Genomic DNA, 27,125 nt, shown 5'->3' with positions numbered 1-27,125 from the left:
AGTAAAGAGTAATAATGAACAGCCATGGTGTTAAGAAAATTGCAGTGTTATGAACAGCATCAGCATTAGCGTACGGATGTTACGTTTGTGCCGAAACCTTTATTGTTTCGGTATCTCCCCACCCATTTGAAGCCGTTGGTTATAGCAACACAGTTAAACATGATTTCACTATCTCTGCAGTAACATTTTCTATGGTACAAGTCGTCAGAATCGACCAATCAGGAGTTGAAAGATTATGTCGTAAAATTGGAACAAAAACAACCCCTCCTAAATTGTCACGTCTTGTCTTAAGTTGAATCCAGAAATTAGGCAATCCATTAGACGTTTGTTTGACAATTCAGCGGTGGATTCTGTCAACAGATCGACTCCTGCGAACAGAAAAACTCGTCCGACAAACATCTTTCGTTAGTCCGATTCGTTTGAAGTTGGTTCAAATCAACGATATTGTTGGACGTCGCACCCCACGGTGTATCGTCAGAATAAGTAAACAAGAAATAATCAGCTAATCAAAAACGTCTCATGGATTGCCTAATTGACAAAAGGACATGATTTGATGCGATCTGATTGACCTGATGCTTTTGAAGTTTTTTCTAACTACCATTGCTAATTTTATAATATAAGATTTTGCAATAAACAGGAACACGATTTTTAAAAATATGATTTGGAGCGAAAAATTGAGACATACTATTTTTATAAATAAGCTTCGTACCGAAGAAAAGATTGAAATAATGAATAGCGGGATTAAAATTCATGAAAAAATCGCTTTACTAGCCGGATTCGAACCTAGTATCCATAACGACTTCGGCCCAGCCATTTTTATAAGGAATGACCTCTCAAAAGACCAAATTGATTGGTGTGGGTATCCCAAACGGTGTTAAATTCACTATTGTCACCATTTTTTTTAACAAACATTAGAAATTGTATTTTGCTCGATGTGCCTTCTAAATTTATTTTCATTAGCTTACTTCTTTCTTTGGGAATATTTTTTTCCTATTGCATTGAACCGTATCATTTTTTTTTTCATTCGACGAAGTTTACTAAAATTTGAGATTACTCCCATTCATTTTTTTATGTGGTCAACTAACATGTAAAAATAGGTGTCCCACACTTGAAGAGAATTCATCAAGTATTTAAGTAATTGAAATATGTTATTCGTAAAGCATTAGTAGCAAATCGAATATCCGAATTGTTTCAGGACTATTTTCATTCACTTCATCGGTGAGTGCTTCACACTGTTCTGCGTTGTGATGAGTATTACCCACCATCATGTCCCAAACATTTCAATTGGGAACAAATCAACGAGATAGAACAGAAATCTTAATGTGTAAACTTGCTCGCTTGTATCGATGCATTGTCCTGGTGAAATCTTCATCTTGCAGCACTGCCTAATACCCTTCACTGTTTCGGGTTGTAAAGCCCGATTCAGACGATTAATCAGTTTCCGCCAACGGCAAAGGCGTAGTCGTGACGTCACCGTTCCATCAAGATAAGTCAAATGCGTTTTTTATGTTCTCGCTCACACGTTCCGTACATCAAAACGTTCCGTGTCGTTGACGTTGTAACTGATTTTGATTTTGTTTAACGTAGTGTACCAGTGAAGGAAATCTGACGTATCGTATGACTTAATCCATCAGTGTCACTTGGATGGAAAAAAAACTTTAATCTGATTATACACTCCGTAGAGTGTTTTGGTTTTTGCAACTCGCCGCTGTACCCCTGCGTGAACGGCTTCATCGGTTTACATAGGCTAGATAACTATTGTTCATATGTGTGTATTAGTAACAAAAAGTTTGCTAGGATGCAACTCTCCTCTTGTTCTATTCTATTCCATTCTAATCCTTGCTTAGCCAGTATTGAAAAGCATCCTGGAAAACACTGCAGTTATTCTGTAGTGTTTTTCTTGTCAATATTAATATTTGATGCATATTTTCATATGTCGCAAATGTTAAAACGGTGAGGCCTACTGTGCAGAGTTGGGCTTGAAGATGTTTCAAAATTAGACGCCAATTAAATTATTGAATAATTTAATTAACGAATTGTTTTGAGAATAAAACGAGGACAACCGTACCGACCGTTTCAGTTTGAAGGGGATATAATCGTTGGGAGTGACTTGGCTAAGAAGGTTAATGTTAGAGATGGGCGAAACAGTTCACTTCGAAGAACCATTCCCGACTGAACAGTTCTGTAAAAAGAACTAGTTCAGATGAACCGTTCTTCCGTTCAGCTGATATTTTACTTGTATCTAGCGAATGTCTCTCAAAACATTCGATTCTTGGAGAGGAACCAAACAGATGGTGCCCAAACTATTATACCCCTGTATGCTTAACAAGTTCATCAAGGGTAGCGATTTCTTCATGATGTATAACTAGAGAAATAGAGAATGTGATGAGTCGTTCTTCGCCGGTTCCATTCTCGGAGAGCACAGAGAGCGGTTTGTGGGACGGCAAGTCGGTTCATTTTCATTCGTTCACCTAAAAATCGGTCCGAGAAATTCGCCAAACGGCTTTGGGTCAGGTTCAGTTCATTCGCTTTGAAGAGAATTGTGAACTACCGTTCTTTTAAAAAGAACTTCCGTTCGCTCATTCTCTTCGAAGAACCAGTTCACTTGAACCGTTCGCGAACGAATGGCCCATCTCTAGTTAATGTCACTCCTTTGGTCCTTTGCGATAAGACAGAGGTATTTACACCTTGCCTTTGCTAATAAACCTAGGCTAAAGCGCCATTACTCGCTCCTAGGATGTAATTTTCCTCTTGCTGGAAAAACGACGACGGTTGACGGTGGTCATCGTAAAATGGGAGTTTGGGATGGACTACGGTTTAGATCAGACGTCCAGAAAATCCTGTTGTTGACAGTTTCCCGCCACCGTAACGGAAAGTTCAGTAATCGCAAAGGAGCCACTCGCTTCCCCGGCTGTATCAAAAGAATTCAAGTGGTACCTGAACTGTTCGCACTGTGAAGTATCAGTCGAACGAGCTTTCACAGTTTATTGCGTTTTTGTATGAGACGAACGAGAGCAACCAGTATTTAGATCTGTTGTGGAATGCTTCTTCCTTAATCTAAATGTACTGTCTACTATAACATATGACTATATTAGTCTTTATTGAGATACACATTCTTTCCAGTTAGGCATAAGACAGGGTTATTCGTAATAGTCATGTTTTTTCGCCTGAAAGTCTCGCTGTAGGCTTTTTTGAAGAATAAGCCTTCAACGTTCTGTCGCAATTCGTTTGCTATCTGGTGTGGTTTGTCCAGAGACCTGTTCGCAGTTCTTCTATAACCGCGATGCCGCCGCTTGCCCCTAAAGGCGATGATACGAAACCGTACTTCTGAAGTTGTTGAGTCTTTGTGAGTTCTGTCTACAAAATCGGACCAGCTGGTCTCGTATACTTTATTTAACGCAAGTACATGTAGACACTTTTCTGTTGGAGCACTTTGAGTGTTACACACACATGAATACATTTGAATGTAAATATCAAGCGTTTATATCAATGACTATTTCTAAAAAAAATATTTTTATGATGAGCTCCATCTGTGTCCATGGCTTATGATTTCAGTTTTCTACTAAATAAAATGTAGAATTGGATCAAACTGTCATAATTATAATTCATGAAAGCGCTATCGTCACCGTTGAACGCATTTAATTCTGCAAAACAATGAATGAGCAAGTAGTGATAGAAATGTCTCATCTCACTGATAGCTGACGAGCTAGATAGGTTTTTACGTAAACATTGACAATAAAACAGAATTAATCAAAAATCACCACAACGTAACACTCCTCGTATTTAGTTTATAAACAACAATTGTGCAAAGAATGAAGCCAACCCGCAATCGAGCAAAATCCACCACTTATACAGTGATACCAGAGATGGATGCTGATTTTACTCAATAACCTGTCTTCACTATTTCTGTAACAGTTTATGACACTGTGTCTTCTGTCACACCTGTTAATGTCAATTCCATCCAGTTACCGGTCGGTTCGAAGTTAATTTAAAAAAAACAAGGACAGAGTTATCATGTCCTCTGTTAAGTTCTACCATCTATACGGTACGGTATTCTTTTTTAATTAGCATTCAATGAGCAGAAACGGAATCCGTAACCCTGTCGTACCCCTAGGAATATTTTTGTAACAGACGCTACTCTGGTGAAAGCTACTGCTAAATCAATGCATTCGGGGTATTACGGGGAATCGAAGTGACGCTATATTTACAAGACAGTTTCACTAAGGTGAACCAAAAGAAAAAGTAGAAGAGTACTCAAATAAATCAAAAAATAAACCTATTTGTTACAGTAGTACCAGTATAATGTATTTGTCACCGTTAATAAAAAACAATTACGCAAAGAGTGATGTCAAATCTTCTACCGATCAAAATTAGAATCCACCTCTGGTCCGGTGGTGCCAGAGAAGAATTCTGATTTTCTTCAGTATATGGACCTTGGGCTTCGCCTCCTTCTTTGCGGAACTGTTCATTATATACCACGGTATTTGTAGCATTGTTGATAGAATTGTAGCTTAGAATGGATTTCCTACGCAATAGTCGAATGAGAAAGAAAGTAATAGTGTCATTTACTTATGTGTTGGTACTTGTTTCCTAAAATGTTCTCTGTACTGTATGTTTGTATGGGTGTGTTTGTTTGGTTAGCAGTATAAAAAAGCTCGAATCTAAAAAAGAAAAAAAAGCTAATAGTCCTATGTAAGTTTGTTGTTTGTTTGTTTGTTTTGTTACTGAGGTTACTGGTTGTCAATATGCTTTACCTTGACCCGCTGCAGATCGATTGGACTCATAATGGTCCCCTGGAAAAACTCCACGGTGGTGAAGTGGCGCTTGAACAGACCTTCCAGCTCCAGATCGGGTGGTTTACTTTGAGTAGGGGATTCGCGACATTCGGTATTGTTTCGGTACAGAAGAGGGTGAAGCAACGGTACGGATCGGTATTTTTGATTGTGATCGTGTGTGTGCATTTTGTTTTCGGTAAAATAATTTTCGTTAATTAGTTACGCAAGTAGCGGAAGTCGGTGAACGCGATCAGAATGATAGGGTAGTTAGATGAAGCGGTTAATCATTTTATTGATCAAACAGTCCGATAAAAGAGGGATTTGTTTTTTTTTTAAATTTTACTCGAGAGATTTGTTATTTGTTTGGTTTCAAGCGAAATAGAAAGCAAAAAGAAAAACACATACAATCATGGTTAGTGTCTTCGATAGTGTGGGATACAGATTAGGGTACAAGAAAATCACGTTTCAAATCCGGGGTGGGACTGGTGAAATCTATTCCGATTTTTTTTGGCTTCGGTAACATCGATCAATTATAATATTAAAAGATTGTCTGTTTCATTCGCTCATCATGTGTAGCTTCGGCTGCAGCTAAACGCGGATTGTTGTTAGTATTTGTTAACAAATAAGGAACGTTTTAACATGTTAACGCTTAATGTAATATTGTAGAATAGTTGTAAGCATACAAAAAATACATTTTAATCAAATTTTAAGCAATTGAAAGATTAACTTGAGATATTGTTATATGAAAAATAAAACAGCAGCTGAAATCTGGTGTAAGAAAGATGCGACATTCCAAAATAATCTATAGTTTGTAGCTGATACGTTTGGAAATGAAAGAGAAAACAAAAGAAGGAAAATTGCGAAACAATGAAAATATCACAATGAAGTTGAAGTGGAACAGAGCCTTTGATAAGTAATAAATTAATAATAGTTGTGAAAAGATAGCATACCTTCATCATGCAATCAAAAAGAGACTGTGATAGTAAGATATTCGCTCGGGTAGTGCATCATTTTCTGCTTCGTTCGGATCCTCAGAGATGGAATATCATACTATCGAATACAAGTAGTGAACATGAAATTTTGAATCGAATCGACAATCTGGTTTACAGTGTGTGTACTGATTTGCTTTGGACAGAAATACTGGGACTGAATGTAGATTCAAATTCAGAGCAGTACTGACAGCATTTTGCATAGCCACAGGCGGCGGAGCGTAGTTCTACGTAAAAGCGGAACAACCAGAAGCTATCTAAACACCTCTTTGTGAAAAGGGCAATACTCGCGGTATGGTAATCAGAATGATAATAGAATATTAATTTTACGATTTGTTTTGTTGAAGTATTTGCATTTTTTTAATGTCATTTTTGTTCTCTATGCCTATATGATACTGGATATTATCAATTAACGAAATTTTCGGAAAAATTAACATTGACGAGCAATCCTTCACATTCATTGTTGTTTTTTTGCTGTATCGTTTTTCTGCCAGTTTCGCCCTTTTCAAGTAAGAAAGTACCGATCTATCCTATGCGAATATAGGAGTGGCTATGCAAATCAAGGTGTCCATTTGGATGACCCACGTTTTTAACGGCTGTGAAGGAATTCGTTGCGAAATTGCAGAATGTGACGTTACATTGGGGAAGAGACGCAGGCAAGGGCGGAAAACTTTCGATTCGAGACGGGATCGTTGATAGTATAGTTGCAGAGCCTATTTTGAAAGCTTTCCTAATTATGTTATGTTACCTACGACGAGATGAGTACCATGCCTTCGTACCTGTGTACAATATTGAATTTGATGGTGTGGTCATCGATCCGAAAGTGAAAGGATGGAACGACAGCATGTGTCCATTCGAACTCGTATCTTCTCACCAGGGATTTACTGCAAAAATCAAAAAAATCGCTGCATATGTATAAGCGCTACCACAGAGCTTCTGGTCATAGAAATTTGAGATCAAGAAAGGAATTCCCAGCGCTTCCAGGGACACAAAGAATTCCAACTGTCTCAGCTTTTTTGTTAGAGATTCAACCTGGTGCTGAACTGATGAAAATTTCTTCTTGTGGAGAGGACAATTACCTTATTTGTGCACTGGATATTCGCCTTATTTTGAACATTTCTGATCTGTCTAACCCTTTCATGTCCAACTTTTTTTTCTAGCATATACTATTTTTCTTTTAGAGTGTTAGGGTCAAAAAACAAATGCATCGATGTTTCGTATAGCTGTGGTCCACTAGGACATTGATAACACTCTATTATCTTTCTCCGTACAAAATCAGCCTAGCGTGGCATCCGGTAAGTTGAAGTATCTTGGCTTAGATTCACTGGGTCCTGCTCCCATGTCGTAAGAAGCGACTGGAAACAAGAGTCCTCATGACAGGGTGTTTCTCCGTGCCTAGGACTGAATGACTGACGGGACTAAAATATGCCAGTCATGCACGGATTATCATGAAGATTACCACTACTGTATCAGGCGAGTCGCTGACACAGGGGACTTTTGATACTTTGCAAATCGTGGGATTCAAATAACGGTCATGTCTCTAATACCCATATCGGGGATTGCTATAGGCGATTATAAAAGGTGTCCCACATTAAATTGCATCACAAAAAACGCTGTACAAAATAACCCATTGGGTATTTTCTTTAGAAAATTTGGGTAGAAGTAGTTTAGAGTGTATTGTTTATACTGTATTTTTATCGCTGTAAGTTTTTCCAAAATTGGAAAAAATGGCGTCACCCGACAAGCAACGTCAACGTGATTTTGCGCAAGCACCTCGAAAATTCTCAACTCGGGACATCGGAACCCAACTCGGAATCGTGCAGCTAACGTCGAGTCGTGTGATTAAACGTTACTACCAAACTCAGAGCATCGAGCGGAAGGCGAAATGCGGTTAGAATGGATATTCTACTAGTAATCAGTCCAAGTCTTTCGTTCAGAGAGTCAAGGACCGGAAGGAACTGCATACGTACAAAGTGCAGAATGCTGACGAAGCCTCATTGTCTCATCATGGATGATGAGATTTACGTAAAGGCGGACTTCTGGAAGCTTCCGGGGCTACTGTTTTTCACCGCCCAGCACAAGTTTGATGTTCCGTAGGAAGTTAGGAAGCAGACATTTTCAAAGTTTGCCTATACATACGTGATTTGGCAAGCGATCAGTTTATGTGGCAAACGGAGTACCCCCTTCGTCACTACCGGGACTGTAAACTGAGAGATCTACCTCAAGGAGTGTCCACAGAAGCGTCTGCTTCCTCTGTCGAAGCAACACGAGGACCCTACGATCTTCCGACCGGATCCAGCTATGATCAATAGCGTGACACTATTGACATGTTGTCCTGGGGTGGTGCGAAGCCAACGGGGCCACTTTCGTACCCACGGACATGAATCCCCCAACAGACTGGAACGAAAGCCCATCGAAAAATACCATAATTATGTAATTATGAAGCAGGCATTACGGAAGTATTTCATATGTGTTGTCACAGTCAATATGACTGTTGATAACATCTTCTGACGTTTTAAACAGGGTTGTATCATAATGTTGCAGAAATAGGGTACAACTCATAATCGGCAGTGTTGCAAAAGCCTACCATTCAATTTGGGACAGCACAGATATCAATTTAAGAGGCACTGATGGCATTGATGGAATACTTAAGCGAAACAAATCTGCATATATTAGATAGAGGAAATCGCCCAACATTTGCAGGAACTGGTAGGGAAGAGGTGTTAGGTGTAACTCTCTGCTCGGATAGTACTGCGCATGAGGTGGCTCGTACGGACGAGTTCGAACCGTCGTTATTTGATCATAAATACTTCATCTTTTGACCATTTACACGTCTCCCTAGATATCGTTAAATATCATAATCTAAAGTCTATGAAATGGGCCTTCTGTGAAGAGGGCTTGGTGACTAGGTTTTACGGGTATTTCCAACGTTTGAAGTTCCAAGTGACTTTCATGCGGTCAGGGATAAATCAAACTCACTCATAATAGCAGCATAAAATAAGCTTGTTCGCTTCGAGCTATGTGTACTTCTAGAGGAACCCAAAATTGCTAGCCTCGTGAAGTTATCCGTCTGATGAATATGAAGTACACAATTGTCTTTTTGACACACACACTTTCCAGGTTGTACGGAGCCACAACAGATGACTATCCCTGAGTGCATTTCTAGTAGTTCTAATTCTTGGGCTTTTGCTTGTAGAATTATGTCAACTAAATCCATGAAATGAGCACATGAAAGTTTTACTTCGCATAAGTCTACGGGATATATGGATAAAGCTCAATATTCGTTCTTACGCTGCATCCGAACATGCCAGCCATTGGCGTAGCTTGCAAACTTGCGTTCAAGCAAAAACTTGTCTGACGGATGTGAGTCTGAAAATGTAAAAGAATTTGATTCATGTTTCCAAGCAAAATTGCACTATTCATACCAGGGCACTGACTGGACAACTAAATTATCACATGGCTACTATTCAGTGTGCTGAGTATTATTCGTGTGATCTTTGTGAATTGGATTAGGGAAGGTCATCATTTGTATGTATGTGCCCTGCAGTAATGCAATTTCTTACCCAGATTTTTGGTTCTCCATGCATAGATGGACTTATATACAGTGAGCTAAAACTGAAGAATGTGTTATTGTTGCTACCTCAGTGTAGCAGTGGCGGATCCAGAGGGTCTTGGGGGTCCGGACCCCTCCGAAATGTTTTGCATTGTTGAGAAATTTTAAAATAGTTTTCATTTTAATTCGTTCTAAATTCAAAATCATTCCAGACCAGATTCGACCACCAAAACTGATTTTTCTTAAACAAGGTCATTACGAATTCTACAATGAATATTTCAAAATCGAAATTTCGGACCCCCTCCGAAATATTTTTTTGGCTTGGCTCCTGCAGTGTAGTAAAGATCTCTGGGCTTAATCAGTAGAATTTGTTATTCCTTCGAGAGTGAAGAATCCACGCTATTTACTGTTTTATGTTGTGATTGTTTTACGTTGTCATTTTCAATTTCCCTACCTTTTTCTATCCTTTCTGTTTTTCCTTTCCCACCAGAAAAGTGATGAGACGACGTGGCAAGGCAATATAATTTGCTTCCCGATTTCTGATAAATTGCATGTGGAGGTGATCCACACGGTAGCAACCGTTTGCCGAACGTCATAATAATCGCTAACGTCATTGGATGCAATCGGTGTTTCGTATGATCTTACACGAAACATTGATGGGAACTTCAGACAAACTACCGCGGCTGGTCTCCCACCCCGTAGTAGGACTAAGAGTGCTCAGACGTATGTGCGGAGAATGTCTCTGAGTATAAAACTGCCTGAACGTTAAAACATCCGGTAACATCGTAAAGTGCGTTGGAAACAAAAATGAAATCTCCGATCACAACTCGTACTGGCCAACTAAAACCGATCTCTGAGGCCATTCTCAGAGTTTCCCAAAAGGCAGCGAACCTAACTTCAACGATCCTGCATCGATACCGCGTACAGACGTGACAGACTGACGACATCATCCCGAGGGTCGACTCACCGCAGAACCAAAGCCAGTGGAACCTTAGACTGGACGAAGGGGATTGCTGTCAAATGAAGGGGTGAGCGGAAACGCATTACGAATTTTTCAGAACTATCAGAACTACGATGCGGATAGTTTTGCTTGCTGTCATCTTGCTGCACAGAGCACGAACCATGGTCGCCACAAAGTGTCAAAGTTGGTGCAGTAGTAGCTCAAGTTTTTACCTCCTGGGTGTGTTTTACTGGTGGTGGTGGTTTTGCTGGTGGTAGTAGTAGTAGTTGTGGTAGTGGATGGGTGTTGCTTTGTTGCTCAGAATATCTGGTGCTGAATAGGTGCGAACAGTGTGTGGTTTCATAGTGTTTTGATTCTTTCATTTGAAATAGTGTCTGTTTTGAAAAAAATGAATGGACGGTTGATAATGTTCAAAATTCCACTTTTTCTCTACTCCGTACGATACTTTCAACGTTTAGGAAGTAACTCGTCAAAGGATTAATAGCTAGTGTTAGAGCATTGTTTGCTTGTCCAACGAAAGAAAATGTTTTTTTTTGGTTTTGGAAGATAATATGAGACTTTTTTTGGGATGTACCTTAACTCGCTCCAAATCGACTGCGTTCATCATAGTTCCCTGAAAAAACTCCACCGTTGTGTAATGTCGCTTCAAGAGACCTTCGAGTTCCAGATCAGGCTCCTTTCTACATTCGTATTTGTACAGGTATTTTTGGTTTATTACGTTAATATTTTGTTCATATTTAACGAATTAGTTATAGGGTTTCTGATAGAATCAACAAAGCGATGAAAGAAAAGTTCTACGATGGTAGCGTGTGATCAGAATGAATGAGGAACTAGGAATACTGAACCGAAAACGGTATGAGTGTCAGAGAGGATTAATGAGAGAGAAAGAGAGAGCGTTACGGATGAGATGGAGTCAGGGACGATAGTGGTAGATAACGGACTTTACTTATTAATTTGGAATGACTTTGTTGTATAGTTTCGAAGAAAACAAAAATCTCGCTTGAAAAATATTACTTTAATATTATAATTGATGAGTAGTACGTTATTATATATTTTCGGTTTTCGATAAAACATCAATATTTATGAACGTTCATCAAACTCTATACTTATACATATGTGGCAACAAGAGAAAACGGTCATGAGGTATGCAGTGACTATCGTAAGGATTGGGTTTGTTTTTTGAATAAGAGCACTAGCTAATGTAGATTTGCGCGATTACCAACTAGTACACACAACAACGGAAGAGAAACAGAAGAGAAAAGGAAGCAACATTGGCAAACGGGGATCACTTACCGATGTAAAAATACCACTTCCACGTCCACGTCCTCGCGATCTTCGTGTAGAAAATCCTTCAGAAAATGTGACACCGACTCGTACGTTATGTGACCGCACACCACGATATGTCTTTGGGGGTTTAGAAGTATTTTTTTGTACAAACACAAACACACAAAATACGCAAAATACACATATCCGTTTAATAATACATCACCATGTTTGGGCAACCGTGTAGCCGCCGAGCCGGGTCGTACGAAGGGTGTTTCATCCAGATGGCATCCGAGAACAGGTTTCGATTGATTGGGTTTTTTTGCGTCCAATAGGACAACGGGTTCGGGGTGGAATAGAAAAAACATGTATTAGTATATCGTAAAATAATATTGTTCTTGTAATTTTCAGTCAAACAGTGAAATACAACTACTTCAAATAAACAACATAAAACCGTTTGGTTCTTAAATCTTGGAAACAGAATGCACACTTATCTGTGACTATACCTGAGGTAGAAATTTAACGTTGAAACGTTTGTCGTGACATTAGCAATGTATTCGAAGGTTGTAGCTGCTGTATCAAAGCTTAAATGTTAGTTGAATAATTTAGTATACAGTATTTCGAAACGACCAGGAAATGCCATAGAAAATATATCATATTTGATTTTTAAGATTGATATGTATAACTGGATTTTAATGTTCCAATGAACAGTATAAAAGCTTTGTATGCTTGATAAATTTAGCTGGTTTATATTTATACTCGGATTGCAGTGAATGTACGTGTCATGTGCCATCGGTGACATTATTTCTAATTAAAATGTTGAATTCACATCACTATTGATATTCATTGCGTTTGAATGATACTCCCTTTCTTTTACGAATGTCTAAAAGCACACAAAAGTCACATATTTGGAGAAATCATCGATAAACAGTCATCAATCAGAGCCAGGCTATCCAATAGTACAGTTTTTTCACTACAGCCGATCTGACACTGTATACATGGTTTATATCTACGGTGCCAATCTAAGATGATGGTAGCAAATATAACGAGAGAAAAAAAGCAAATCTGGTTGCACGGTTTACTAAGTTATTTTGTCTATTAGTTTTGGCAGCCAAGAGTATTATGTAAACTTCGAGTGATTTTTCATTTGAATGAACGTTTTCCGAGTGAACTGTATACTTTTGTTTTTATTGTTTAGTCTTGTGTTACGTGGAAAATATCATTGAAATGCGCTTCGTCGTTCAGTAAAAAATCGAAGAATTAATCGATGAACAGGTCAGTTGCGAAAGTTAGTTGAATTCTGTTGAACAAACAATGCGAGACGGAAAACCCTCGATTATGCCAATACTTGGCATTCATGAACCATGCAAAACCAGGGAGAAAAAAATTTGATCGATGGCTTTGTAAGTTTTAATCTGTTTACAATAATATATAAATACAATAATATATAAATAATTGCAATTGATGTTACAAGCATTTAGTTTGCGTCATTGTAGTTATAAGGTGTGTACCCTCAAAACATTTCCCCAATGCAAATAATGCATTGCATCGTTTCGTGCATATTTCGAATAAAAATCATGCCTTCTTTGCATTGTAGAGCAAATACTGCTTGGGCGTTATACCAACACAACATAATCACCATGAAAGAAATTGAATGACATTATACGCCAGAATGTAATAAATTCGCTTGTAAAATATAAGTCCATTTGACGTCCAAACGCATACATGCTATACCCTCGTACACATTTAATATGTTCACGAGTATTTGTGTGAATTACGTGGTGATCTTTTTCCATAGCGAATGTTCTACTCAGCGACATTTTCGCTCTCTCAGTCAGCGAAGTCCAACGAAAACTGGTAAACGAATGGTTTGTGGCCTGGTGCTCAATTTTTATTTTCAATGGTCATTCAACAAAACGGTGGAGTGCACTGGAATGGCATTTCAGAGGAAAAGTGCCAACTATATGATCAAATGGTGCTTCTGCTCGAAAGAGTAGTCACCTCGCCATTTGCATCATCATATTAAACGGGATGCTGAATGTTGCTATTTTGCACAGAGTTTCAAAACCCAAAATGATCTAATGATCTAAATCTGATCATCAATCTATCCTTATACTAGTTACAATGCATATTTCGCATTAGAATAATTTTTATTTGAAAGTATATCATAAGGTTTGCGTTTTGAGTGTATGTATATACATTTCTGCTCTTCGTATCCAACATAATTCAATGCATTTGTTTTAATTCCAATCCCAATATTTCTCGCGCGTTACTTCCTAAATTCTCCGTATTTGTTTACATTGCTCGATGGAAACCGTTGTTTTGAGTACACTAGAAAATCTAGGTTTCAGTCTTCGCCTATCTCTATACCAGCGTTATATCATCTGCAATGTTGCGCTAGTTTTCAATAAAACCCGGTCAAAGAATTCGGAACTTGATTCGGAATCCTGAATGGAGTCCGGAATGAGTTTTGACTGGAAGTTTTCTTTACATCAACAAACGTAGCTCCGCACTAATTACTGGGACGATCATTAAAAAATATTCATTAGAATACCACTCGAAAACCACATGAAGCTCAAAACTGTAAAGTTTGTTGAGAAGCGGATACCAGTGAGATGGTAAAATGTGACTATTGTGATAAATGATCCGGATGTGGGCTGGGTTTTGCCTTTTGTCCATAAAATTCTTTTCGATCCTTTATAGACTATGTTCTATATACCACTCGAAAGGTGTGCCAAATACCTATCTAGAAATAATATTTAATCAGTTTAAAACGAAAAGCATTTTTTGAAGGTCTTCTGAGTCTACATACCAGCCCACAAAGTTAAGATCGACGGTGTGGTCACCGATTCGGTTTGTCATGCGTGGATCTACTGAAGTACAGGGTCGCCTGTTTCAAAATTTTTAGTGGCAATCGCACTAGACAGGACAAACCTGTACCTTGAATCTCGTATTCAGATTGTTTACATCACCGGGCCCGTGTGTCATTACCCACAAAAATTCACTCGCTCGCTCCGCCATCTGCACGCGGGTAGCGAAAAGTATTTCCCACATTGCAACTCGGCGCATAGTGAGACGAAAAACGGTACTTAGGACGGGTGAAAATTGGGCAGTTAACATCAGACGAATTTCGCACCAACTCGAACAAATGTTGGAAGCACCTCTCAGATTTTAATGAAACTTTTTGTACATGTACAGCCACTTTGCATACTTTGTTTTTCCAAAAATGATCTAGACTGTCTTTTGAAAAGGTTCAAACTTTTTTACCAATTTTTCTCAAATGGTTATAGTCTAAAAATGACAAATCCTACAAAAAGTGTTGTAGGAGTGATTGCCACAAAATTAGTCAAATTTTTGAACAAAAATATTGAAAAAAATCTTCATCAACTCCTACATTGAAAAAAATCTATTTTAAGAATTTAAAGTCGATTTACAAAAAAGCATCTTTGATTTGGATGAAATTTTGTTCCAAGATAGGTAGTTATGTTCCCTACCTGCCATCAAAAATTCAAGTAGGGTACTTGCAGGAAAAAAAATTATTTGAAAAAAAGTGATTTTTTCAGTGCATTTCTATCAAAAACTAAACCAATGAAAGCACTCTTTGATTGCATTTGGCACAAACTATGACATCTTCCGTACTGATCGTAGCTCACGCAACAGTCACATAACTAGCGGCAGCGGGGTGCTTGTCGCGGTACATCGTCGTTTAAAAGCGCAACTGCTCGATGATAGGGGCCTGTGTCAAACAGGCGTGGGTGCTAATCTAACTGACTGGCTACGCACTCTTTCTTTGTGTCTATCATTGATTGATGTACACACGCAGTCACTGGAATGCTCCGGCAGGCCGTCTTGACGAGATATTGATCGTAGGATTATCAACATTCTGCAAGGCAGTCATCCTGGTCCTTTGATTTTTCTTCTGTATTTCAACGACGTTAACTTTCGCTTAGAAGGTTCACGGTTGTCATTCGCTGATGACCTTAAGTTATACCACAGAATCCGGAATACTGTCGACGCAGCTTTTCTTCAATGCCAACTGGTAAACTTTGCGGATTGGTGCGAAATCAACCGAATAACCCTTAATACTAAAAAATGCACGAATGCACGATCATTAAGTCTTCGAGAAAAAAACGCCCATTCGATTCGAATACTGTCTACACACTTAGAAAAAATGAAAAGTACATTTGACATAAACAACACTGCGACGTATTTTTCTGACTGATAAAGGAATTTTACATTTTTTTGCATGCGAAATAAAATATTAAATCTCTTTTAATGTAGAACTTGGTTGAATGAAAATGGTGAACAAAGCGTATTTTTAGATGTTCTTGAATGTAAATTCAAGTGAATTGTGACGCTTGCAAGACGTAAATATTTTTATATGTGTAGCAGAATCCACGATTGACAGAGCAAATTGTGTTAAACATCTCGGAGTTTTTCTCGATGAACAATTGATATTTAAGCAGCATATCAGCTATATTGTCGCAAAAGCATCGCGCTGTTTGGAGTTCATAATGATAATATCTAAGCACTTTTCAGATAATTACTGCTTGGAGTTCCTCTACTGCTCACTCGTTCGATCAACACAGGAATATTGCTCTGTTGTGTGGAACCCTCATTACCTCAACGGTGTCCACCGAATTGAGTCAGTACAGCGCAGATTTGTTCGGTTTGCCCTCCGTTAGTTGCTTTGGAGAAAACCATACCAGCTGTTAAGTTACGAAAATCTCGGACAGCTCATCGGACTCGATACATTGCAGGTGCGGTGGGACCTGTCCGGTGCTATGACGATTTCGGATATTCTAAACGATTGAATTGATTGCCCCGAGCTTCGTAGTGCGATAAATATGAACGTTCGCCCTCGTGCTCTCCGCAATCATGTATTCCTCCGAATACCTCTTTATCGGATTAACTATGGAGCCAACAGTGTCGTCATTGGTTTGCAGCGGACTTTTACCAGAGTTCCATCCGAATTTGACTTTCACATCCCGCGTAGTAGTATACAAAGTATTTTTTTAACTATGTTAAGAAACTATCATTAGGACCATACTGTGTCTATTAATATTAACTGTAAATAAATAGTATAAAAGTGATTAGGCTAGGATTAACTTAAGTTAGGGACGAAAAGGCAACTGTCACAATTTACGTTGATGGGACGAATTATTACTCTCCTATGACAACTGTTGATAGTAGACCAAAGGAACTAAGACAAGACGTGACAATCGGCTTCTTATTTTTCCTTCTGCATTCTTCTTTTCGCACATTTTCACCCTGCCGAAATCTTCCGAACAGAGTTGCTATTTTTTATTAATGAAAATGGAGTCTTGTTAAGTTATTTTATGCCGGCAATATTTTGTATCTTGTATCCACTATATTGATGAAGGGCACCATTTTTCCATGTCATGGGTGTTTAGTAAGGTTTGATTAAACCATTTTCTGAAAAGTTTTAGATTAGAGTGTGGTTTGTCTTATTTTTGCTAAAGTTAATCAACCACGTATAAGGTAAATGCATGATAAATACTTGTTTCACTTTGCCGCACATTTTTTGTTCAATTTAGTCATTTTTACTTGATTAACGATAATAATTTTATTTGTCAATATATCATATCTCTGCAGTAACATTGCGTACGGTGTAAAAAGTCAGAATCAACCAATCAGGAGCTGGACCATTCTGACGTAAAATTTGAACAAAAACGCCCCCTCCCCTATTATCAAAACAGAATAATACATACACACCTAGAAAAAAATAATAATAACACATACACACCTAGAAAAAATCGTGTTACTTTACGTCTCCTGACCCTGACATATACGGGCATCAAAAAAGATGTAGCATTACGTTAGATTTTAAATTTACATGACGCTGAAATTCTACTCCCCAAGGCTTTGTTTCAAATGTTGATAAATGTAACTTCACACACATAAAAAGTAGTTAAATTAAATAAAACCTGATATCTCATTATTTCTTGAATAACTTTTTGTTAAATTGTGTCATGTTAAGGATTATGTCGAAAACAAAATTCATATATTTTTGGTGCATAGTTTTATAAACAAGCTAGTTTAATATTCAAGACTTTTTTCAATTTCCAATATATCAAAACCGCACTGCCATGAACACCATTTAAAAACAATACAAACAAACCGATCAACTAGAACTATAATCCACCGATGACATTGCCACGCAATCGATTGCAATCCAGTGCACGTATCGCTACGTTACCTGCGGTCAGGGCTGCCAGTATTTACAGTTAATCTATTCGCGTCCGCGAAGTGCGCTTCTGATAGTCACAACCTGCTGCATTCTGTTTTCAAGACTCAAAAACGTAAGCTACTCTGTTTTTTTTCTTTCTCGAGTGAAATTGCTTATAGAATACTAGTTTTGTGGGGGTATTCATGAAACGAAAAACCAAAGCTTTTATAGTGTGGATGAGGGTTACAAGAAACAACTGTAAATGAAAGAAGAATCGTAGAGGTTAGGAGAGGTTTGTAGGAATAGAACAGTGAGGGTTAGTTCGTGGGTATTCCTTAAAGAAAAATATTAATGAACAACACAAGCTGGTCGCTTCCTGTGTAAGCTGTCGTCGAATCATCAATGGTGAGTTCGACGACTTCGGTTACTAGAAAGAAAAGGGATAGAGGGTTTGGGACATAGATATTGTGGAAGTTAGACAGTGGGTTTGCACAACACGTAGGCGACATTTAGAGAACATGCCGTTAGTTAGAGCGGGGAAGTTTTTCTTTCTTTTGTTTATTCAGGAGTCGAGGGTTGTATGTAGAACGTATCTGGTAGGAGGGTGGGGATGGTTTGGTGATTTAGTCACAAAGGATGTATGGTCCTTTTGTTCATCACTGAAATGGTCGAGATGGGTTTCGCTAGGTCAGGTGTGGTGGTGTTCGGAATCGAACTGGCGTATGTGTGAAGGCAAAAGTTTCTGTTAGACTCGAATGAAGTCTGAGAAAAATCGAGGAAATTCAATTTGTTTGTTATGTCGGTAACTTGATTCGTTGGAAGTTGATCGATCAGAGAGATTTCGTCCTCGCTATTAAGTGCCGAAACTTTACGCGATCTTAACGACTAATACTGTGGTTTGATTGATACTATTTTCCAGTATGTTCCATTCGAACATTAGAGCTCTTTTCTTTTTGTTTGATTTATGATATCGAAAAAATGGTTAGTTCTGTGCAAAAATTAATTTACGTTATATCTACAGTATTTCATATTGTTTCATATATTAAATTGAATTCTCAACTATGCATATTGCTACTACTCTACCATACAAGCGGTGGGTGATGTTTGCGAAAATCTTGCCGCTTTCTTACTGGGTTGAACTCCGTTTGAGGTGATCAATTGTACAGTGCAAGGCAATATTTTCTTAACATGACTTTCCTAATGCCATTTGTGTGATACATTCCACTACTGTCTACGGTGAAGCACACTTCTAAACATTCCATTCCGAGCTAACTACCTACCGTGTTAACGAACAAACTGAAACAAACACAGATAAACATTCACGCTGTAACCCGGACTAGTGCACCCGGGTGGGCTCATGCAGGTGTGCAACTACTATTGTACTACTACGAGGCAAACTACTTGTTGTTCGGTGGTTGATCAATTCCAACACGGTACCGGGTAAAATGGCGAGGGCATTGGTTTGCGAATAAGTGAAGGCTCGTTGATAAACTGACAGTTCATTTACACTAATTCGCAAACGTCTCCGTTTTGTTAGGTTAGGTTACTCAGGTATTAAATGGATTGGATTCGTTGGCGAGACACGAAAGCAACATAAACTGACAGTTAACCGATTGCTTTCAATTCATCGCATACACACATATCGCTTCGGTATCGGTTGAGTGTACTGCAATCAATTATTGTCATCAAACGAATACTTAAATGGAAACACAGTTCATTCTACGGCAGGAGATTTTACAGTGTTTTTTTCTTTATCGACGGGAAACCGAAAACAAAGTCAAAACTAAAAGTTCGAACATTCACCGATAACAACTAAAGTACAATAATCAAACCAACAATATCCGATTACATATTTTTCTCTCACAGTAGACCAGAACAAATAGAGTTAGTAGTTATTAGTACGTGTGGTTGCTTCCTAGTTGCCACCGATTATTGTGATATTATAGATTGCATCAGCTGATTTGTTTTTAATCTGACTAGTGAGATTATTTCTACAATACTCATTGTAATGATTCTAAATGCAAAAGAGTCTTTCTTTGTAAACTTTCTCTTTGGATTAATACGGAACTGTTATAAACGTTTCAGTAATTTTCCAATACATATCGAATGATTATGGTTATGACTGTTGTAATATAAAAAGAATTGAGAAGCAACCGCATAAGCGACCGAGTTTATAACAAAAGAGAAAGTAAACAAAGAGAGTGTCATATTCACATAGGACCATTTGAATAAGCATTGTAATTTTTGAACTTCATTTCAAAGATGTTTAATCTCTGTGCAAAGCAACGACATCTCAATGTTTTGTTTAGTTATCTGTCAGTGTCATTCCAATCGAACACGGAAACTCTAATGGCGATTTTGCTTGAACCTGAAACAGTCAGGTTCTAACCCCAACCGCTGTCAGTTCATACATTTTGACAGCAGTTGGGGTTAGGAACTGACTCAGTTTCGCCTCAAACAAAAACCACATAAGATTTGAATGCTATTGAAAGGTCGCGTGTTTGATTGCAATGATATTTTTCAGTTAAACTGTAAACAAACTTTTGATATCGGGTCTTTATACAGAAATTCCGTAATAAACTGCGACGCGCTCTCGCCGACTATCACGCTATGTTTCAACTACGTATCCTAATCAAAAACAGAACAGTGCCTAATTTATACGTCTCACGTTGCGTAGGTGCACCGGAACTGGTGCAGCTAGTGTCAAGAAACACATTTCCCTATTATTCAAACTCTAGTAGCCGAAGAACTCACTGCAACTGGATGCAATCAACATTCCAGACCGCATGGTTTCCTCAACACAATTTTTACTTTTCTCGGAAACCTTGCGTAGGTTAAGTCCTTACCGATGGTATTTATTGGTCATGGAAATCATTCAGAGTACAGTCGAGATTCCAGTCCAACAAACGAATTTGATTAACTAGTTGGACCGACTGACATATGTCAAAAACTCTCCAAACGAGACGTTTTGATCACGAATTGTTGTCAGATTGATTGTCAAAGCAAATTTGACAAGAAATTTTGACTTCCAAATGCTTTTTAGTTGGACAATGGTCCAACTAGCGGAGGTCCAACTAAGAAGCGGTCCAGTTAAAAAGTGACCAACCAGCGAATCACGACTGTAATCTATTCGACCAGATGAAGATACCGGTTGATTCCCATGATGCTCAAACGATCGGTAAGTTTCAAACCATATTTCAGTTTTTATTAAGAACAGGGTGCCTACTGTCTAATGTTCCGAACGGTGCGGTGTGCCTGTAACTGTAACGTAACGCGGTGATTTGAATACACTAGGAGTACACGGTAACCGAGTTGTGCAATGTATTGTATTGTACCGATATACATATCGCCACGTCCGGCTCGCAACAACCCAATTTCGTTCATAACGAAAACTAGCAAGCGATCAAATTGGTGCATCTAAACCTGTTTAAGGCGGGAATCGGCTTATCCAACCTGTTTTTTCTATAACACTACATTTTAAAATTTTAGTTCACAGTTAGGCGACTCTTTCGAATAGTCTAGAATCCGGACACTTCATTTATTTTATTGCGTCACCTCTAGTAGTCGGATTTCGAATTTTTTGAAAGTATATTTGTTTCAGTGGCGAAAGTTTCGTCTCGACGCGTGCAGTTGTGTTTAATGGAGGAAGACGAGAAAAGAAAATTGATCTTGCTGGCTCATGTCGAAGTGGTTTTAGAACCTGAAGTGTGAGCCTGAAGGGTAGAGTAAACGTAGTGCTGGAGCTTTTGATCAATAGCTAAACTGGAAGATATTGAGGTCGATCAACGGAAACCCAAGACTATCGGATTAGAATATTGCCGAAAATGCGGGACCAACCACGGTCCACAGAATCAGCCTGCGAGCAGATAACCGTTCATTCCGTGCTTCCAGACAACTGAACGGCGTTTTCTAATGAAGTACAGAGAATGCTTCTCATAGGCGACGAAACCTGTGTGAAGGAACACAAAATGTTCCTAATTCCAAATGTTGCCGGACAAAAAATGTTCCTATCAAATTCAAGTTTTTTGTGTCCATAAAGTTTCCTGGAAACTGATTATTCACCAAGCAATTTGCAGCTACGGAATCAAAATCTATAGCTTTTCATTACTACCAAAAAATGGAATTGGAACTGTATAAGCAACAGCCCTGCGAATTTATGGACAGATTTTACAAGATACGTCAGTGGTACTGCGATTCGTCGACAAGTATAGGTATCAATTCACATAACTGCCCGTACTTACATCCAATCAAAATGTATTGTGCCATGATCAAGTTGTCTACAGATGGTTCGATATTGGAAAAAAAATGGCAGATGGTGGCAGGAATTCCAAAGAAAGTCTACGAGTTTATTCGAACGCAGTCGGAGTAATTTAGCTTTTTTGCGAAAGTACCATGCAATGACTTTATTATGAACGCAATACATTGCACAGTGGGCAAAAAGCGACCCCCAGAGGCACTTAATTAGTCGCCGCGGTATTCCTATCATAATTTATATATGAAAAGTTGCGGAATTTGATAAGAAATCAAACGCACCTAGTTTGGTCTACTGCACGCATCTTTGGCCAGAGCTAGGGGGGTTTGAGTACCCGGAGAACTCCCGGTATTAGGCAAAAAGTGATTTCCAGAGGCACTAAATTAGTTGCCGCGGGATTTCTATACGAATTTATATATGAAAAGTTGCGGAATTTAATAAGAAATCAAATGCAACTGGTTTGGTCCACTGCACGCATCTGTGGCCAGAGTCACGGGGGTTTGAGTACCCGGAGTATTCCGGTATTAGACAAAAATAATTCCCATAGGCACTTAACTGATCGCCGCAGGTTTCGTATCATAATTTATACATGAAAAGTTGCGGAATTTGATAAGAAATCAAACGCAACTGGCTTGGTCCACTGCACGCATCTGTGGCCAGAGCTAGGGGGGTTTGAGTAACCGGAGAACTCCCGGTATTAGGCAAAAAGTGATTTCCAGAGGCACTCAATTAGTCGCCGCAGGTTTCCTATCGTAATTTATATATGAAATGTTGCGGAATTTGATAAGAAATCAAACGCAACTGGTTTGGTCCACTGCACACATCTGTGGCTAGAGTCACGGGGGTTTGAGTACCCGGAGTATTCCGGTATTAGACAAAAAGTGATTCCCAGAGGCACTTAACTGATCGCCGCAGGTTTCCTATCGTAATTTATATATGAAAAGTTGCGGAATTTGATAAGAAATCAAACGCACCTAGTTTGGTCCACTGCACGCATCTGTGGCCAGAGTCACGGGGGTTTGAGTACCCGGAGTATTCCGGTATTAGACAAAAAGTGATTCCCAGAGGCACTCAATTAGTTGCCGCGGGATTCCTATTATGATTTATATATGAAAAGTTGCGGAATTTGATAAGAAATCAAATGCAACTGGTTTGGTTCACTGCACGCATCTGTGGCCAGAGTCACGGGGGTTTCAGTACCCGGAGTATTCTGGTATTAGACAAAAAGTGATTCACAGAGGCACTTAACTGATCGCCGCAGGTTTCCTATCGTAATTTATATATGAAAAGTTGCTGAATTTGATAAGAAATCAAACGCAACTGGTTTGTTCTACTGCTTGCATCTGTGGCCAGAGTCACGGGGGTTTGAGTACCCGGAGTATTCCGGTATTAGACAAAATGTGATTCCCAGAGGCACTTAATTAGTCTCCGCGATATTCCTATCATAATTTATACATGAAAAGTTGCGGAATTTGATAAAAAATCAAACGCAATTGGTTTGGTCCACTGCACGCATCTGCGACCAGAGTCACGGGGATTTTTGTAATCAGAGTATTCCGGTATTAGACCAAAAGTGATTCCTAGAGGCACTCAATTAGTCGCCGCGGGATTTCTATCATAATTTATATATGAAAAGTTGCGGAATTTGATAAGAAATCAAACGCAATTGGTTCGGTTCATTGCACGCATCTGTGGCCAAAGTCACGAGTGTTTGAGTACCCGGAGTATTCCGGTATTAGACAAAATGTGATTCCCAGAGGCACTCAATTTGTCGCCGCGGGATTTATATCATGATTTATATATGAAAAGTTGCGGAATTTGATAAGAAATCTAACGCACCTAGTTTGGTCCACTGCACGCATCTGTGGCCAGAGTATATAAATTATTATAGAAATCCCGCGGCAACTAATTTAGTGCCTCTGGAAATCACTTTTTGCCTAATACCGGGAGTTCTCCGGGTACTCAAACCCCCCTAGCTTTGGCCAAAGATGCGTGCAGTGGACCAAACTAGGTGCGTTTGATTTCCTATCAAATTCCGCAACTTTTCATATATAAATTATGATAGGAATCCCGCGGCGACTAATTGAGTGCCTTTGGGAATCACTTTTTGTCTAATACCGGAATACTCCGGGTACTCAAACCCCCGTGACTCTGGCCACAGATGCGTGCAGTGGACCAAGCTAGGTGCGTTTGATTTCTTATCAAATTCCGCAACTTTTCATATATAAATTACGATAGGAAACCTGCGGCGATCAGTTAAGTGCCTCTGGGAATCACTTTTTGTCTAATACCGGAATACTCCGGGTACTCAAACCCCCGTGACTCTGGCCACAGATGCGTGCAGTGAACCAAACCAGTTGCATTTGATTTCTTATCAAATTCCGCAACTTTTCATATATAAATTATTATAGAAATCCCGCGGCAACTAATTTAGTGCCTCTGGAAATCACTTTTTGCCTAATACCAGGAGTTCTCCGGGTACTCAAACCCCCCTAGCTCTGGCCAAAGATGCGTGCAGTGCACCAAACTAGGTGCGTTTGATTTCTTATCAAATTCCGCAACTTTTCATATATAAATTATGATAGGAATCCCGCGGCGACTAATTAAGTGCCTCTGGGGGTCGCTTTTTGCCCACTGTGCATTGTTTCACGCCAAATTAATCCCGGGAAACGCAAGGATTTGTTCGGCTTCTAACTGGACCAGATTTTCTATTCTGTCGATGAATTTACTAGACATCCATTTTCCATGAGACGAAATCGTAACCACTGAGTTCGAGTGATTGTATTCTATTCGTTCGGCTTTCTTAAGACAAACGCCATTTTGTCGCCGCATTACTTGAAAAATCTCTACACGGTGGCGTTTTCAGAAATTTGAAATTCTGCTTGGTTACGGAGATATAGCGAGATGTTAGATGTTTTTATCGGAGAAAATGTCTGAGGAACACAGTGGCATACTAATTTTCAAATTAAAAATACATGTATTGCGAGGAACATGCAGTTTTAATCACTATCACTAAAATCACTATTTTTTCTAGATTCCTTGACCAATTTCCTTGAAAATGCATCTCACCGATTGTTTCTAGACCAAATAAAGCCGAAGATATGAAAGTTTATGATTGATGCTTTATTTGCATAGAAAATTTTTCATGCACAATTATGCCACGTCATACAAATTTTGTCATCAATACACACCTATGACACGTGTGACTACCACATTTGTATATATCAAATTTTAAAAATCGTATTTCTCCGACTAGTTTTATTTATAAATGGAAAGAAAAGATGTAAGGAAGTGACATGTGTTGGATTGATATGATGTCAACAATGCGAATTGTGTTCCAAAAGATGTGAATCTGGTAGATTAGCCGGATCTTAGCTCAGTTAAAAAAATGAATTATTATAGGCCATAACAGTATTGGTAACGGAACGGTTGTCAGTCAATTTTAAAATTAACTATTTTTTTTTCAAATATTAACCTCGAAACAATCGTTTCTCAAATTTGAAGACAAACGTCAAACTGCGATAAGAAAATATATAGGGGAAAGTGTGGTAATCTGGTTAATTGTCGATGCCTGTTTCAATATTGTAACGCTAATAGCTACAGAGTCGATATTTCTTTCATGGATGGTTTTCGGCACGAGGAACATACCCATAATTGTTTTTGTAATTTTACATTTTATTTCATGCACGTATTTGGAGCATGAAAATAGTTGTTACATTAAATCATTTCGTAAATACACATGCTTTTTTCAACGAATTTTGATATAATTTTACACGTTGATTGAAAATTATAGTTTTATTTACTGAAAAGCCAATGCATTTTCATTTATTTTTGTTCCAAAATGGTCGAAAAATATGTTACCTGTAATCTCATATGAATAGAAGTGTAAAATTCTATGCTCTTTGGTGCTTTAATCATGTGCATTGTGTTAAATTTACTTGTTAATCAAATATTCAATTCAAGCAATATTTGTTCTTAACCATGCCGGTTTACATGTCGTGCAAATTTCATCATTTTTGAAATTTCAAATTTCTTTTCACGGGTTTTACTTCAATAGGTGAATTATTTTAAAGCATTTTTCTCATATTGTCAACTTTATTGGCTCCAAAAATAAATTTATTTGGCAGAAACACAATTTACCGCTTTGCCCCATGCAAATACCAATGTACCCCATCATGGGGAAAATGGTAAAAAAGAAACCTTGTATGGAAATTGACAAACTCGCCTACTTTCGGAAAGGTGGCAGAGATTATCAAACACGTTAAACTGTCGAAATTCGTAAAGAGATATCTTGTGTTATCCAGGCCATCTGTTCCTGTGGCTTACAGGTTATACAGGCCATCTGTTCCTGTGGCTTGAAGAGCGATATTTACATCGCAACCATCAACCAGGAAATTTATGCAGGAGTGCCTGGAAAAAATGTCACGAGATAAAGGCCATGGAGAGGTATGTCGTGAACAATGTCCAAGTGATACGCAAAGACATGAACCCTCCCAACACGCCACAACTCGCACAAATAGAAACAAATATTGGGTAATCGTGAAGCGAAATCTCAAGAAGACGCGAAAGACAATTGTCAACGAGATGCAGTTCATAGGCACACTGGCGTTCTGCGGCGATTTTGAATTAATATCGAAAAGCCACAGAAGTTCCATATGCTGCATAACTACATGTTCAGATTGACTTTCAAATGGAACTTTTAAATATGATATGTTGCGCTAGTAAATCTGGATCCCGTGAATTGAGGAACCGTGAATGGCTACATAACTCAGAGATTTCTTTCATGTATACATTTGTACATTAAACTGGCTCGAGATTGCATAAGAGAATTAAAATTGATTATAATTAACGAGCACAGAACTTTTTGAGTTCGTATTACGGTCCCAAATAGCTGTGCAAATTATGGAAACGATTGGTTTCTCCTCGGATTTGCGCATTGGGTTTAAATGGAAATCAGTATGAGAATATGTACTTTTTGCAACTCCGCTCATACAGACCGTCCATTCACTCAAATGGAAAAACTAATGCTCTAAAAGATTAGTCCAGAATGTGGTTAACAAATCTGCCGAGAACTGTAACTTCCTAGAATTATTTTACAAAAATGTTATTACGAGTTTAAGATAGAAGGGTTAAATGAATCGT

At 38.6% G+C, this 27,125-nt stretch overlaps 1 protein-coding gene across 4 annotated transcripts in view; it reads right to left on the bottom strand.

Moving 5' to 3' along the window:
* The window catches only part of LOC131677701 (calcium-activated potassium channel slowpoke), a 226,900-nt gene that overhangs the window by 90,828 nt on the left and 108,947 nt on the right, over window positions 1-27,125 (bottom strand). For 2 of the 4 annotated variants that reach the window (XM_058957670.1, XM_058957671.1), the window contains exons 8-9: window positions 11,572-11,682; window positions 4,755-4,860 (exon numbers count right to left, since the gene is read on the bottom strand). In XM_058957670.1, the coding sequence (XP_058813653.1) occupies window positions 4,755-4,860; window positions 11,572-11,682 (217 nt within the window). Of the gene's footprint in view, window positions 1-4,754; window positions 4,861-10,852; window positions 10,959-11,571; window positions 11,683-27,125 lie in introns of all 4 variants that reach the window. The other 2 variants (XM_058957668.1, XM_058957669.1) reach the window with 1 other exon arrangement.

Source organism: Topomyia yanbarensis, chromosome 1 (genome assembly GCF_030247195.1).
Source record: "Topomyia yanbarensis strain Yona2022 chromosome 1, ASM3024719v1, whole genome shotgun sequence".
NCBI classification, from domain to species: domain Eukaryota; kingdom Metazoa; phylum Arthropoda; class Insecta; order Diptera; family Culicidae; genus Topomyia; species Topomyia yanbarensis.
The sequence above is the reverse complement of the archived record's forward strand: the minus strand, read 5'-3'. Positions and strand labels throughout refer to the sequence as shown.